Here is a 16,404-nt window from a genome sequence, read left to right as displayed (position 1 = left end):
AAGAGATGCATACATGAAGTATATGCATGCACACAATCCAGCAGCGGCACTCAAAGGAGAAAAAACAGATAAACAATTTTGTGAGTACAACTGAGTTTTAAACTACATGGACCAGTAAAAATCTGAACTATTACATTTCAAACACTTGTGCTAAAAGAAAATATGTTTTAGAAGCTTGAATGAAGACAGAAACAAATGTGCAAAATGCAAAAATAGCCCCCCAAAAGCTCAGACTTCACAGTCCTGGTACACTTACGTTGTTTAAACCAGCATTAGCTAAATGTGTCCTGACACCAGTTTATCGGTTAAAAAAGAGAGCCAACAAAAGGCACCTGTTAAATTTATATAAAACTATGAGCGTATTAAGGCCATCTCTTTATCTCTATTTGTCTACCTACCTACCTACCTACCTAAAGCGGCCACAGAAACGCTGTTGCCTTCCTATTTGAGATGTTTTACTAAATGCTAACCGCAGTTCGGGCTCATTGTCCACTGTGTTTCACTTGAATGAACTGGTCCAGCAAGTTATTTCTGGGCTAGTGAGACACAGCTCCATATCGATCTGCCAGCGTACACCTACTGCACGCACGGTCACTGCGTCCGTAGAGACAGTCCTGTCTGTTTGCGATTTCTTCCTCACTTCCCGTGGAAGTCCTCGGGCACAGCCATGAGGTGTTTCGCCGCGTTTCTGATCTTTGTCCACGGCGTTGGATTTATTATATGTAAACCTTCGTCACCCTGTCCGAGCGGACAGTTTCTGCTGAAGAGTCAGTGTGTCCTCTGTCATCCCACCTGCTCTGAGTGCGACGGGCACGAGCTGTTTGATTGCACTACCTGTGGAGTTGGTGAGTATAAGCCTATTTCTTATCTTTTCCAGGTAGCAGAAAGATCGATAGCTGCTTCCAAGAGACTTATACAATCACTAGTCTCTGTTCTGTATTTTTTCACAGTAATGCACCTGATAGATCCCAAGAAATTAAGGCTTTTGAAAGTAGTTTGCTGCCCGTTTTGCCTTATCATGAATATCCACCAGGAGTTAAACAGAGAATGAATCAAAAGTTGACAATAATCTTACCACATTATAACAAATCTCAGTAGCCTCATGTTGTATTTTGGAGACTTGCAAACGTGGGAAATCGTTTTTTTGGGGGGGCTCATCTGATGCCTGAATAACACAGACTTCACACAAACTCATTTGTCCAGCTTAAGGGGTGGTGGAGTTTTGTATAATGGTTGCCAAACCACAGTCTTTTTCCTTTTAGACAACATTCAGCCATGGTTGACCATTTACTCTGGTTAAACTGTCATAGACCTGCCATACAACTTTTTTTTTTTTCAATAGTCTGTCTCAAGGGCACCTGCAAAATGTGTATGAGATGAAGGTGTGATCATTTTTCTTCAAGGTTTTCACAGAGTAATCTGATCACGCCAGAATGGGGCCTTTGTTAATCAGAGGGAAAAGAAAAAAACATCCCCCTGGGCTGCAAGTATTACTGTTTCAGTTCACTGGGCTTAACCTGCAGATATCTCTCTCCTTACACACACTCACACACCCTTTCTTCAAATACATGCCTTTCATTCTACATTAGTTTGAAGAGTGTTTTAGAAGGAACTGCTGCAGATTTTTCTTGTGCTAAGTTGTAAATTATAGCCTTTATTTGATCTTTTTGGTCCATCTGTGTGTTGCTCTGTCTGTAAGAACAAATAAGTCTCTACCCCATTCTTTCTGCTCTGTGGCTTGATCCCATATTGAAGCCACTTTTCCCTGTGTGTGTGCTGAGGTTGAAGCAGGTGGAAGGGTTAGACAGGCAGCAGCAGCTTTCTGCCCCTCCTCCAGGTCTCACACATCTTGTGTGCAGAGCTGAGCAGATGAGACAATGCTGTGTGTCTGCTGCTTCCAGAGATGCCTCAGGTGCCATGACCAGGATAGTGGCAGGTGGCAGAGCATTAATCATTAGGGCTTACACAACACTGTGTCCCTGCCCACAGCTCTGATCTCTCATCTGCCTCTGATTGCCCTTGTTTACATTCGCTAGAGCATCATCGGTCAGAAAGTAATCTCACACTGCCTCATACGCTGGGCTGAAGACTTCCGCACCTTGTCATCAATAAACGCTGTCACTATTTCCTTTTTTTTTCCAATAAAGTATTTTGAACACATGATTGAATCCTCAGTCTTAGGTTAATTGCATCTGACTTAGAGCATTGTTTCTCTCCTTCTAATCAGCCACTTTGATTTGCTACCTGTGTGTTGATGTTATTATTTGCTGAAGGTGCTGAACTTTCACCCAGTTGGCAGAGTCCTTACATAGTTTCTTCGTACTATGTAATTGCCAGCCTATTTGGCTGTACTGCTGTATTCATGATGAGAAGGTGATTGATATGAATTTTCTTAAAAACGTCCAGGTGTTTGGGAAAAGCATTTCTGGGTGCTACTTCTGTGTGGCCAAAGGGGTCTTCAGCTAAGAGAAAACAGAAATGACTTTAACCAGTTCTCCATGTCCTCTTCCTCATCTTCCTCAGATGAAGATGGGCAGGAACGTTTCCTCAACCAAGGTCGCTGTCGGACACACTGCCCCAGGGGACTCTATCCTGACAGGGGTCACTATGTCTGCCTGCCCTGCATAGCCAATTGTGAACTGTGCACGGACGGGAACATATGTGCTAAATGTCGAGAACACTACAAGCTTCAGAATGGTGTGTGCCAAACAGCATCCTGCGTTAAAGGTAAATAAGAAGCAGAGATTTTATGATGAATATTTTTTCTAATTCAAGAGGGAAACATTCAGCTTTGTGATGCCGTGTTTCCTCGTTTCAGGACAGGTGCAGGACCCTGACACAGGAGAGTGCATCGACTGTGAGATGGGCTGCAGAACATGCTCTGTAGGTAAGTGGTTCATGATTACAGGTTTGCTCTAACACCTGACTGTAGCTTATCTTATGTAAGGCAGATTTGCATTAAAACTTGAGGAATAATAGGACACAGCATGTTTTAAATATAGCCATTACTGCACTCAACATGAATCCTAATTAATCACCTTCTCTTATTCGTACACAGAAGACCCAGAGATCTGCAACAGCTGTGTTGAAGGTTACTTTCTGTGAGTTTTGTCTCTTGTGTTTTATTATAAGGCCTCCCATGTGCTGTTCTTCAAAATGAAACACGTTGTCAGGTGTTGGCGTTTACCTAACTTTTTAAACTATGACCAAAACTTTCAGTTACTCATGCCCCAAACCCTTTCTTACTATCATGCATTAAACTAGAGCATAGTCATGTTATAGGGAGTCAAAATTTGAGATTTTAGGGTCAGTTTTTTCTGTGAGAAAATTGATTTAGGGTAGACATAATTATGCATGGTTCAGAGCTGCGTGCATGCATTTTTCAGAGCTTCTGAATTATGAACATTAATTATGCTTCCCAGAGATAATTAGCCTCAAAATGACCTTGTAATTGTTTTTGTATGCAATCCAATTTTCTTGCCGAAGAGTAACTTGGTAAAATGGGTATGCAGTACTTGGTATAGCATACATTTCTGTAAATTGGAGTATATATTTGTCGATTATTCCTCACTTCCCAAGAAACTTAATTTCACCTGTGTTTCTGTTTACACCAGAGGATAACAAAGATCCAGAGTGTAACACAGGATTGTGAGCAAGCACAGACCTCCAATTGTGTGTGTTCCCCTGAGTATAGGCCTCTGGGCACTGTGTGAGTCGAGTTACCTACCAATCCTAGCTGTCCGCTGTTACCTGAGCCTAAGTGTGAGCACAAGAGAGAGGGCTGCTTCACAGAGAACCTTCACAGAGTCTGTTTTTATGTTATTTGTGAGAGAAAGAGGGGGAGAGAGAAAATGAGGGCAAGTATAAGTGGAAGCTCAGCCAGTAGCATGTGTGATTATATAGTGTGCGCCATCTTGACTCTACTGACAGTCCACTGCTTCACTGCACTCACCTCTTTTCCCCTCTGTTACATAGGTGAAGGGAGATACTCAGTCTTCTCTGTGGATCAACGTGTATTACATTCACTCTGATAGTAATGGTGTCAGGAATTAAGAATGACAGGCTGTCTTAGTTATTTCTGTGGTTGGAGTGGGCAAAAAAAACAAATAAAAAAACTCAATAGAGAGCGAGGCAATCAGGAACAAACGGAGCAGCCTCACTGTGATTGATTCTGACAAGTTTCAGTGCCTTTAGAAAGTCCTCTGCTGAGGTTTTGTTGTAATGAAAGTGTTTCAGTCTGACCGTTTGAGTAAGTGAGGCCAATTTTTTATCACATCACTAACACTTTGTATTGAAAAGCACCACAGCATGATGGATGCTTGGTATTTTTTGACATTTATCTTCCTCTCAAAGGACCTAAGTGCAGTGTAACTACAAGTCCACTGTGACTGGTTCTCATTATATTCTACCACATACCCTACACCAAGGTTTCTTAACTTTAGAGTCTACCTACCACACATTTTCACTTTTCTTTACTAATTTGAGTGGAAAAACCCTGCACAAAAGTTGCTTTGGAAATCCTGACATGCTCTCCTGGAATGGATAGTCTAATATTTGCACAGAGGGATTCTTAAACATCCTGCAGATTCTTAAGCTGTGTTTTGTTTCCAGGCCAGGAACAGAGTCTCGTCTGCATCAGCTGTGTGTGAGCTGATGGATGCAGTGTGGCGCCTCCAGCTGCTCCTTCTCAAACAAGCTACAAATCTTAGCACCAAAACCACAGCAACACAGCAGGAAGTGAAGTTTGTTGGTGGTCAGATTTGCTCATGCAGGAGGATAGCAGAGAATGTTTAGTGACTGTCTTTTGGAAAAGCAGCTTGGTAAAGGATACGCTGTTCTTGCTTTTTTGTGCGTGACATCCTTCCAACTCCATATCTCAACTCCTTTTTGCTTCTTTTTTTTTTAGGACATCCATCTCATGTTTAATAGCTCAGTAGACCCCAAAGGACTGATAGGACAGGTTAATGACTAAAATCTTCCCATGCCTGTGGGCTACAAATAAAACACCAATTAACTTCCTGCCTTGAGAAGAGAGTAGAATCCCGATAAGCTTGAGGAAAAGCAGTACACGTAATATTTTGGTCTGTGTTTGCTTTCCATCCTGATGTTTGACTGAGCACACCTTTTAGCTTAGGACAGTATAAAAGTCAACAATACAACTGCAGGTGTGCTGTGGACAGACACAGTGCATGCTGGGATGGCTCTTGGATGTGGTGTGTTTTGTCTTTCCTCTGGTTTCAGTTCGTCACACTGATCCATGTGGGGAAAGGGCTGCCTAGAGAAGCATCATTCTTCACTCTCTGTTAAGCTTTGAATGTGCAGTCGAATCACAATAGAATCACAATAGTTACCATGAGGTCTTTGATACTTCAAAAGCTTTGTCTGCATGTTTGCTTGAGAAAAAGGGCCTCTTTTTGCATTAGCTGTGACAGTAAATATGTTCTTACTTATTTCACACAGAATACGTCTTTAGATAACTCTTAATATCCAGAAATGAATGATAAATATTGTATAAGCATTTAAAAAAAAACATTGGAATAAATGTTTTCCTCTCCAGTTTCAGACACCAGTGTCGCAGGCACTGCCCTCAGAGCACCTATGAGGACAGAGGCCGGGGTGTGTGTCTGTCCTGTCCAACACCATGCACAGACTGCAGGAGTAGCACGCGCTGCCTTGCCTGCCAGCCCGGTTACTTCCTCAACGGTACCACAAAAACAAAGAACAATTATTTCTACTGCTATTTTGTCTGAGAGAAGAACAGATAAGAGGGATTTAGATACCCACTTGTCTCACTCTGTACTAGAACACTTTGTGTTTGATATACTCTAAAATCACTGTGTGTGAGAGTGATCAGTCATTGTTGTCAGAGACTAATGATGGCACTCTGACTCTTCATTTGGATTGCAAATCATGTCCATGTCAGCAAATCTGTAACATGAGATATGCAAATGGCGCTTTGTGCAAACCAGAAATGAGGACTGTGTTGTTTTGTTCTCTACAGGCATCTCTGTTAAAGCCTGTGGCTATTGCAAGAAGATTAGAGGTGTGAATACCAATATGCTACCAATAACAACACACTTCAGGCTTTCCTATTGATTCCAGTACTATATTTCGTACTTTTGTTTTCCTCACTTCGTTCAACATCCATCATGTGAATGAAAACATCCCTTTTTTATCTAAATGATATGAGACTTTACAGTAAATGATTATTTTTCTAGTGTAGTTTTAAACACTGGCTAGCTTTAAAGGATCTGCCATGTTCATTCACTGTGCCATGGATTTCACAGCTTGTAGCTGCTGTGCCCATCACAGGTCACAATAAACAGAAGACCCCTAGCAGCGATAGGCAGCAAGCTTTTCCTTTGAATTGGGCACAAAAAAGACTAAAAGCAAGTCTCAAACTGTGATACCAAGCCCTGAGAGAGAGTAAAAAGAAAAAAATGCAGTGTATCAGCAACTTTTTCATAGACATGAGATTCCACATTGTGTCAGACAGGATCCATCATGGACAATCAGCTTATTCTCTCTCCTTCAGCCATATGATCCTTTTTCAAATCGAGGTCAGTGAGTGATGTCTGGGCAGTTTGGAGAGAGAGAGGAGTGCAAACTGAAGAAAAGGGTTTAACTCTTGAGGGTATAAGCAGATCCGAACACTACACTCGAAAAAAAAAATCTTATTGCACTGCTGCAAGACAATGTGTTTTCCAAGTTTGCTCTCTGATGATTATCTTTCCTTTAATGAAAGATATTTATCGAGGAGTGTTCAGGAAAAATATCACTGAATCTCTACAAATAAATGAACTAATTATAAGTGAGGATGTAAACAGAAAGTATCTGTTTAATTGTCTCTACTAGATTTTTTTAACACTACTCGTAGCTACTAGCACAAAGCTTTGTGATGGAAGATTAAACAACCTCTCCTATGTGCTGCTCTCCCCTGTCAGGTGTTGAATGTGTCAAACAGTGCCCACAGCAAACCTTCAGTGACTCCAGTGGGTGGCGCTGTCAGCTTTGCCACAGCTCGTGCCAGACATGCCATGGACCCAGGTCAAAAGACTGTGACCTTTGTCGTGGAGGAAACTCTCCCCTGCATGGACAGTGTCCTCTGGTTAACTGTCCATTGGGACAGTATTATGATGGTAACAATCTCATTTGTAACTTTTTGAAATTTATATTTGGTAAAAATTTGTTGGTTAGGGTTAGTCTTACCTGTTTTTTTTTCTGCAAAACAAAGTGGATTGCAGATGAGTGTCAAGTAAGTCAGAGGTAGTTCTGAAAAACATGTTACCTTCTCCAATTGGAAGTAATTGCTGTGTCCTGTGGGAGGTCAGAGCACAGATCAGTACACATTCCCTGCTGTTTGGAAGAATTCAGCATCTTGCTCAAGGACACTCCAGCATGGTGGATAGCTGCCGCTGAGACAGGGACTTGATCCCCGCCAAAGGGCCTCTAAGTTGAAGGACAGTCTTCTACTCACTGTGTCACCCTGCTGCACATGTACTGCATCACCTTTCATTCGAGAGCCATTCTAGTGGAGCAATTTCAAAAGGCTCCTCTGACTCAAGTACTGGGCTCTTCACCTGCTCCCCCTTTAGGGACTGAGTCAACAACTTTCTCTATTGTTGTCAAGCACGCAGGGTAATCAGGGCGATCATGTAGCTTCTGCCTCATTGGTTTGATTATTTACCTTCCTGTGCTGCTCAGAATATCTGATTGTTGCCAGGATTGCTTGTCATTTATCCAAGTATTTTTCTGAACCCGCCGACTGATGTAACAAAAAAGAAATATTTGAAATGACTCTGTAACTTCAAAATATTGTGTTACGCTGTAGGAATTTAACAGGTTTTAATTTTCACTGAATTTAAGATGTATTAAAAGGAAGCTTTAACACTATTTTTACCGTTTTGGCAACACAGCCAGCTCCACATTTTAACCTCTCAGTACCAGAGGCTAGACCTTCTTAATGTGGTGTCTTATCAATTTTTCATTCATCAGCGAATCGGTTTGAAGCTGTCTGAGAGGTGCTGAACTGTATACATCAAGACATCAGCTTGTTTTATGTTAACTCATATATTAGGCTCACTATATCCCTGAAAGTGTGACCTCCTATTAACCCGTTGTACTACATTTCCCATGATTAGATTGCAATAAATCACAGTAGCATCTCAGCATTGCACCCTCTAGTGGTGAATGTATGTAATCAAGCACAAAGCCTATGTTATATCATATCTGAATTCCTGTAGTATTTATTTAACACATTTGTTTTGTACACTTCAGGTCAATACAGTGATTGCCACTCTTGTGATGCATCCTGTCGGACTTGCTTTGGCCCTCAAGCCCTGGATTGTTCCTCTTGTTTTAAAGGTATATCCACTCTCCTTTGTTAGGGCTGTCAAAGGAAAAATAATTCCAATTCGTGATAAACTTTTTTTTTTTCTTTTTCACCTTTTTTTCTTTGATGTGTGTGTGTTTCAGGGTATTTCCTGGACCAGGACAGTTCCTGTGTAGCACAATGTCCGTCCGGCTCCTATGCCAACTCTGCCACTCAGCTGTGTGAAGACTGCTCTCCCAACTGTGAGGCCTGCGTGGAAAACAATGATAACTGCATCAGCTGCTCCAAAGGAAGCTACAAACTGTTTCTCCACCAGGGCCGATGCTGGTCTGAGTGTCCAGAGTACGCACCTAGTTGATTTAAGAATTACACTGAGGAATAGTTCTTCAGATATGGTGTGTTTGGGTGTCGATAGCCCCTCTTTATATTTCATTCAGTATCGTCTAATTCTACTTTCAGAGGTTTCTTTGAGACAGCAGAGGGCTCATGTGAAGCCTGTGATACCTCCTGTCTGACGTGTGATGGCATCAAGTCTCAGTGTCTGTCCTGTGCTGATGGTCACTACTTAGAGAGCGGCACATGCAGACTCAACTGTTCCCTGCAGACATATCCTGCTGATGATGGTACATGCAGGCGCTGTCCTCCACATTGTGACGTCTGCTCGGATGACCACACCTGCTTCAGTGAGTAAAAATCTGTGTGGAGAGAAAATGTTCCAGTCTATTATGAACTCACTTTGAATTGTATCTGTTTTTACAAATGTACCAACCCTTTCGCGCATCTTTTCAGAGTGCACTTTCCTCTACCTGATGCTCAACGGTGTGTGCAAAGCGAGCTGTCCTTTGGGCTATTACGAGGACATGGAGGAGGGCCGCTGTGGTCAGTGCCACCCTACCTGTGGTACATGTTCAGGACCCCTTACAGATGATTGTGAAACCTGCTCAACATTTAGCCCAAAGCTCTACAAAGGTGCCTGCTCCAAAGACTGCCCAATTGGAACTTATTATGAAACTGAAGCACTGGAATGTCAAGGTGAGCTTCTTCAAACACCTTTCAAAGGAGTGTGCAGTAAGCAGAGAAACTTGCCAAATAGCTAGCTGGTACTATTTTGTTGATTTTTTTAATGGCCCCATTTTCCATTCTCGATGACGTCTCACCTACAAAACCTTCTTTTATTCAATAGTCTCTACTTTTTTGGACATAGAAAAAAAGCTTCTGTGTCAACAACAATCACGAATAGCCACTATTTTGGATCCTGAATAAAATTAGGAGTTGCTGAGGTGAATCGGGGTGGTGTAATGGGTGGGTCCAACAATCCCAGGCCTACCCACTTTCAGGACGCGCACACTAAACTTATTTTTATTTATTTATTTTTAAATCAGTTTAAAACGAACATTGTGGCAAATTTTGTGTCTTCATGCCCATTTTTTATTGTTAGATGCCCTTTCTTAGTCAAATGATCTGAGTTTTGCAATCTTTTTAGTTTGTTGAAAAAAAAAAACAACTGAACAAAGTTATGAAACATTCAACCTCATGTCACACATGTGGGCCTGAGGAATGATTTTGGGAAAGACATGAGGATTTTGTTTTTTATTTAGCCATGGTAATATCACTGCTCTTACAACCTATGCAAATGGAAAGTAGTGTATTAAAGTACTTCTCTTTGGTCAGTACCATGGAGAGCAATTTCAGGCAGGTCTATCTGATGCACAAAAACATTATAAAAATGCAACCAAATGTTAAAGGAGCAACAAGCAACCAAATGTGCTTTAAAACCATGCATAGTAACTAAGTTAAGCTCCAACCATAATTGGTTTGACCCACCCAAAACTGAAATCCTGGCTCCAATTCGGGGAAAAAACACACACACAAACAAGAAAGGGTGACTGAAAGCTCCTTGAAAGACCTTTCTGCATGGTTTGATTTTGGTACCAATTCATATACATTAAGTCTATGTGTCAGTTATTTTTTCTTATGAGAAGCCTGTCTTGTTTTTGTCAATGAAAGCCATCAGTTATAGACACAAATTATAAAAAAGGAGTAAGTAATCTTGTCCCTGATGGTATCATTTGCTTTGTAGGTCAATAAGAGACATCACTGTTAATCTCAGTCTGTTTCATGTGGAGATTATCACACCTTTATTTGAAAGAAACTGTGAAAAGACCACTCCAGTGACAGTTGGATTTGTGTGACTGTTTCCAGAATGCCATCAGACGTGCAAGAGCTGCTCAGGCCCAGAGGCAAACCAATGCACCCAGTGTGAAAAGGGTCTGGTGCTGGATCCAAACACTCTGTTGTGTGGTGTGACAGGCGACACAGACTGCCCAACAAGAACCTACCTCCATGAAGACCAGTTCACCTGCGTGGGTTGTCATCGACACTGTTACTCTTGCGAGGGGCCGGGCAATGATGAATGCCAGACCTGTGCTGTCCCCAGATATCTTCATAGTAAGCCTTTTTAAACTCACTGTTCAGCCGCCTGTGATAAAATGGTTCAGGATGTATGATCTTAAAAAAATCTTTCATCCTCATGACAAAGCAAAACAAAATTTCTCAGAACCTCCAGCTCTTCAGAGACTAGAAACAGTTGTATATTAAACCTTGATCACCAATGGATTTGAGCTACAGAAAAAGATTTTAGCACCATTTCATAAGCACAAGTTTCTACTGGAACAGCAAAGAAAACATCAAAACTGATAAGATAAATGAAACAAAGCCCTCAGATTTTAAGCATTTACAAACTTTTATGGTGATAATGGTGGTAGGAAGAATAGTACTGATTGTAGCAGCCATGCAGGTAACATTAGCGTTAAAGCAGAGATAGCAAAGATTACACCTATAGTGAAAGTTGTAGCAGATGTAGTGGAGCATGTCAACAGCAGCAGACGGTTTGCAGCAAAGACGCAGAAACTCACAAGGGCTCAGGAACACCCTTTAAGTAATCCAAAGTTAGAAACAGTATGAACATGTCAATACTTTAAGTTTTTAAATTGATATTACTGCATTCAAAGAGAGAAAGGGAGTGATAGACCATCAGTGTGCAGTCTGGGTCTACAGCAGCGTAAATAGAGGCCGGTCCAGACCATCTACTTCTAAACTTGGTCACAAAAGAAACCTTCAAGCTTACTTTAAAAAGTAGTTTGATAATTCAGCTGAACAAAAGGTTCAACGTAAAAAAAAGCAGCCTGGTAGTCTGGCAACACATGAGCAGACTTTTAATAAAACTGCACTCAACAAAACAGTGATCTACTATATCTTAAATATTTTTATCCTTCAAGCATTTTTTTAGGATAGCACTGTTGTTGTTTTTTAAAGTGTCTGCACTGAGAGGACTTTATAATTTATTGTTTCTATGTTATCGGTGCTGTAAGTGCCAAGAACATTATCAGCCAACAGGACAAGTTAATTGCAAGGAGCTTATCCCTCCAAGGCATCATTGGAAGTTAAAAAAAAAAGAAGAAAAAAGCTTTAACTGACCTTGGTATGTAACATTTGAATCATCGTGTTTTAAGCATCTGAAAGCTGAGAGGGATCATTTCCAGATTGAGATTAAAGGTATTCCTCACCAAATATTCAGTTCACTAAAGTCTGGAATTAACAATGTGAAGAAGTGTCTTTTGTTTGTTTGTTGTTTTGTTTCATGGTGCACAGTTTAATGCTCTTAGAAGAATTGACTTTACTGTTTGTTTTATGGCTGGTTTACTGAGAGCTGTCAGCTGCTTTCTAAACAAAGTGTGTGGAAGGGTGTTTTTGATTTGTTTGTCCATCCTCCTTTTTTGTTAGGTAGCTGCTATGGATTTCTTTTTTTCTCAGAATAAGACATTAATTTAATCCATTAACTCTTTGCACAGCAATGCAGTCAGTACAATAAAATCCTATTACTCTTTATTCAAAGATAAAGATGTTAAAGATAAAGACAAAGAAGCTTTATTGTCATTGTATAAGATACACAACGAAACTTTGTTGGAGCAATCCATGTATTTGAAACATTACATCGATGAAGTTGTTAAAAAAACAAGCATTGAACAAAATAAAAGAAGACCTCCATAAAAAAAGATTTAAAAAAAAACTCAGGCACTTCCCTTTATAAATCAGTTTTTCTGTCAGATAACTCAAAAATAATCCCTGAAAATAAAGTGACATGAGAAACTGTTGCTGAGTTTTTATTGAAACACTTAATTTGTTTGCTTTGTTTTTCAGACAGCACCTGTGTGAGCCAGTGTCCAGCAGGTATGTTCACCACCAAACAGGAGGCTGATGGTACAGAGCTGGGATTTTGTTCACCTTGTGACCGCGCCTGCTCCACCTGCACTGGGGTATCAGCCAGAGATTGCCTCACCTGTTCTCCAGGATATCTGCGTCTCCTTCAGCTCTGCGTCTCCCACTGTCCCACTGGGTACGATCCCACTGCTCCACCAAAGTCTTTCAGATATTTTCATTGTGGTGAAGCATGATCTGTAATGATTAACTAGGGGGTGTGGGCTGATGAAACATGCACAGAGAATTTGAGTGATGTACAGATTTTACTTGAAATTTACTCAAGATAAAGTTACAGACTGACAAAACCTTCTTCTACTTGGCTGTTTTAACTTTGCTTATTTCGTGTATTTCTTCAGGTATTACAGAGAGGGCTCCCGCTGCGAGAGATGCCATCATTCCTGTGAGCTATGTACCGGACCTGGTCCTGAATCCTGCAGGGCTTGTTCTCCTCCTCTTCTGGAGCTTCAAGGAACCAAACTTTGTGTGGAACGCTGCCCACACCGCTTTTTCCTGCACGATAACATGTGCAAACAGTGCCACACTAGTTGTCAGACATGCACAGGTAATGAAACAGATAACTGATTTCTCAATCATTTAGACACATAAAGACCACTGAAGAATGACCACAACTGATCTGTGTCTTTCCACTGTGTCAGTATTTGACTTTCATTTGTCATTCCTTCATGAGTGGTTATTGAAATGTATGTTTGTAGATGCCTCGCCGCAAGCCTGCGTGACGTGTGACTGGGGTAGCACGCTGAAAGACAATGTCTGCTATCCACGGTGTGAGGAGGGGCGGTACTTTTCACAAGAGGTGACTTTATACCACTGGGTTATCCATAATTTTACATAAGTTGTTACCACAGGGTTCAATAGTTAAAGATTTCCCTCCAGTCTTCAATTCATAGGAGGCTTCGCCGCTATCACAGAACTCATAAATGAAATCCTGTTGATGTACAATGTCTATTTCAACGTCATGTCCAAGAAATCCTTTAAAATCACAATGTTTATGTCCACCCGGTTAATGATGAATATTTTACTGCCACTTAAAAATGCTGAGGATATGAAACCTGGAGCATCTGTCTACTAAACCCAGCCTAAATCAGGAACTACTGCTCTGTCTGCTTCAGTTGTCTTTGATTTACCTTGTAGAAGTGATATAAATCTAAAGTTGTGTTATTCTAGGAGACCTGCGAGCCATGTGACATCTCATGTAGGCACTGTAACGGCCCCAGACCTGACCAGTGTCTGACTTGTCACGATGACTCTGCTCTTCATGCTGTGGAGAACCGCTGCGCTCGCTGCTGTCAGGCCGGAGGGAACAACACTGGCTGCTGTGTTTGTGACAGCCGCTCAGGTAGAGACTCTGTCCCTTAAAAAAAACTCAACACAAAGATGTAAAGGAATATGACCACCTGTGATAGTTGTTTTTTCTGTTCCAGCTCTGTGTGTTGAGGCCCCCAAACCCAAGTCTGGACGGGATGAAGAAGCAGACCTGAAAATGTCTGAGAGAGCTCTGACACACACCACAGTCGCCTTGCCTGTTGCCCTGCTGCTCGCTCTGGGGTTAGCTCTGGCTGTGTTTGTTATAGTCAAAGCCCAGGCCAAGAAGAGGTTCTGCTGGAGCCAGAGCTACGAGAGACTGAGCGGTAGTGCCAGCATCAACATGCCTCATGGCGTGCCTGAGCCGGACAGTGGAGACGAAGTGGATGTGGTGTACACTAGCAAAAATGGATCTGTGTATCGACGCTACAGCTTCATCCATGAGCAGGATGGACATGGAGACCAGGATGCAGACGAAGGCACTTGTCTTAATTCCTCTTAGGTCACTACAAACTAGCTTTCAGTAACTGAGGAGTACAGTTGAATAGTTTATTGTGTTGTAGAGATGAAATTTTGTTTAGGTACAGTGCTTTTTCAATTCTGGTGGTTATATTATTTGACAAAGTGCCTGTATCCATAGACTGCCTATTCTTAGATGAGGCATGTGTGAAAAAACACTGTAATAAATTCAAATATGTATATATAAATTGTTAGCCTTTATGACTTTTTTTCCCCCTATTTTTTACTAGATATGTTAAACGGTGATATGATCATGTTAAGAAACTGGCATCTGCAATATTTGTTGTAAATATATTAATAAAATAAAAACTTTGTTTTCATCTGATGCTTTTTGTACACATTAAAAAGCTGTCTGCTTGCCATCCTTGAATTTCTTTTACATATGACAGTACAAGCAACAGGAGATGGCTTTGCCATCAGTGTTTACACGACAACTTAAACAAGTTTGTTCCACAGTGGCTGGCACAAGGTGTTATCAATGGATTACACGATGATCCACCAGGAAATGAATAAAGACATTTTTCCGCCTTCACAGTTTTTTTTAGCCATCTAAAAGAGCTCTGCAGCTGCAGCTCAGTGGGTTAAACTTTAACCTGCTCTGTAAATGTGGGATCACCTGTGAGTACTCACCTAATGATGAGGGCATGGCTTTGGTTAGACTTTTGAGTTAACACGTGATCTTAAAGATCATCACAGTCATCCTCATAGAAATGACCCTTTGGGAACAGCACAGACACAGTCTTGTTCTGAGTTCACTCCTGAACTACCTGGCTGTACAACTATCATCAGAGGCATCAAGAGCAGGACAAGAGAATTGGAGGTACTTCTCTCATCCAGAAAAACAGTGCCTCTTTTAACTGAGGACTTCTGTCTCAATGTGACAAAGAACTGTGAGGCTTATCTTTAAGAAAAAGAGGATTTATTACAGAAACCTTAAGTGAAGAGGAGAGAGATTTATCTATTGCCTAGTCCATGGTGATCCATGAGAAAAGAGAAATGTATGAGTGCCTCCTATGAGCCATTTACACACCACTTAACATCTACTGTACCCCCATGGACAGGAAATCACCAAACAAGTTTGAAAAGACTGCAAAGCACATTTTTTCCTGTTGTCCTGATGTGTTCAGAGCAAGCAGATTATAGACAGTGGTGTGCGCTCATGGTCCACAGTACAGGCTGATTTATACTAACAGAGAAATGGTCCAAGCCTCCATTTCCCTCAATGGTAAAAACAGCACAAGTCTGAGGCTACCGGTGACAACAAAGCCAAGTGTAGATGTATCTATCACAGTGTCACTGACCATAAAAACAGACAAGAAGAAAGTCCTCCAGACCCACCTTCTCAGGGAACACTTACTTTGTGGAAACAGGAGCGTTTGTGAAGCATGTTGGACAGAGAGGTCCAGAGACTGATTGAATGGGAGAAAGACAACTACAGCCCTGATGAGCACCTATGGGCCACTTTGCAGAGGATGCTGTCTGCCCCTGAATTAATTCCTCTGTCCAAAAAGTACAACACATTAGACATGCTCGCCCTCGCTTGTGTTGTAAAATGAGAGTATTTGGCAATGAGACATGAGAAGTGGGGCTCCATATAAACACTGCACTGGAGCCAGCAGAAGATCATTGTGTGTACAGAGCCGGAGATATTTGATAGCTCCTAAATCTAATGACCAATTAAGCCTTGAATAAAACACAATATACTATATCCTTAAAACCATACTTTTCTGAAACTAATTTGATTTCATGAAAATATTTTCATATTTAACTGGTTATTAAAATGTTTAACATAAATAAAAAGAAAAATAGCCATTATATTAAGTATTACATCCTATTGCTAAAATACCAGAAAACTGTATTTACTTAGTTTTTGAGGCTTGTATTTAGTTTCAGCCGAATGTGTTATTGAGCCATCTAGTGTTTCAAAGTGGAAAAGATGCACAAAGCAAATATGTAATGGTTGAGTAGGG

The 16,404-nt window shown here is 41.1% G+C and overlaps 2 protein-coding genes across 2 annotated transcripts; both read left to right on the top strand.

The window, feature by feature from the left end:
- The first annotated feature begins 19 nt into the window (after positions 1–19).
- LOC141796333 (cysteine repeat modular protein 2) lies at positions 20–14,731 on the top strand. The gene is made up of 16 exons (XM_074677377.1): positions 20–845; positions 2,524–2,727; positions 2,819–2,887; positions 3,059–3,101; positions 5,558–5,703; positions 6,945–7,139; positions 8,278–8,364; positions 8,476–8,674; positions 8,792–9,015; positions 9,122–9,364; positions 10,535–10,780; positions 12,533–12,728; positions 12,949–13,154; positions 13,306–13,406; positions 13,778–13,949; positions 14,035–14,731. The coding sequence occupies exons 1-16, from the start codon at positions 668–670 to the stop codon at positions 14,415–14,417; spliced, it is 2,892 nt and encodes a 963-aa protein (XP_074533478.1). The 5' UTR covers positions 20–667; the 3' UTR covers positions 14,418–14,731.
- Positions 14,732–15,038: 307 nt separating this feature from the next.
- On the top strand, positions 15,039–16,126 carry gcnt3 (glucosaminyl (N-acetyl) transferase 3, mucin type). Its single transcript, XM_074677216.1, is given in 7 exon segments — positions 15,039–15,052; positions 15,143–15,335; positions 15,338–15,668; positions 15,671–15,763; positions 15,766–15,829; positions 15,831–16,005; positions 16,007–16,126. Coding segments are annotated over 7 exon segments (990 nt in total).
- Positions 16,127–16,404: the final 278 nt, after the last annotated feature.

Source organism: Halichoeres trimaculatus, unplaced genomic scaffold (genome assembly GCF_033239565.1).
Source record: "Halichoeres trimaculatus isolate MK-OKI-2021-1 unplaced genomic scaffold, fHalTri1.1 fHalTri1_scaffold_10, whole genome shotgun sequence".
In the NCBI taxonomy this organism is placed as follows: Eukaryota; Metazoa; Chordata; class Actinopteri; order Labriformes; family Labridae; genus Halichoeres; species Halichoeres trimaculatus.
The sequence above is the reverse complement of the archived record's forward strand: the minus strand, read 5'-3'. Positions and strand labels throughout refer to the sequence as shown.

Bases quoted from the DNA above. Each gene is read 5' to 3' on its own strand.
- LOC141796333 (XM_074677377.1), top strand. From the start codon at position 668: ATGAGGTGTTTCGCCGCGTTTCTGATCTTTGTCCACGGCGTTGGATTT. The intron at 9,365-10,534 runs GTGAGCTTCTTC...GACTGTTTCCAG, and splicing joins TGAAGCACTGGAATGTCAAG to AATGCCATCAGACGTGCAAG. The intron at 10,781-12,532 runs GTAAGCCTTTTT...TTTGTTTTTCAG, and splicing joins TGTCCCCAGATATCTTCATA to ACAGCACCTGTGTGAGCCAG.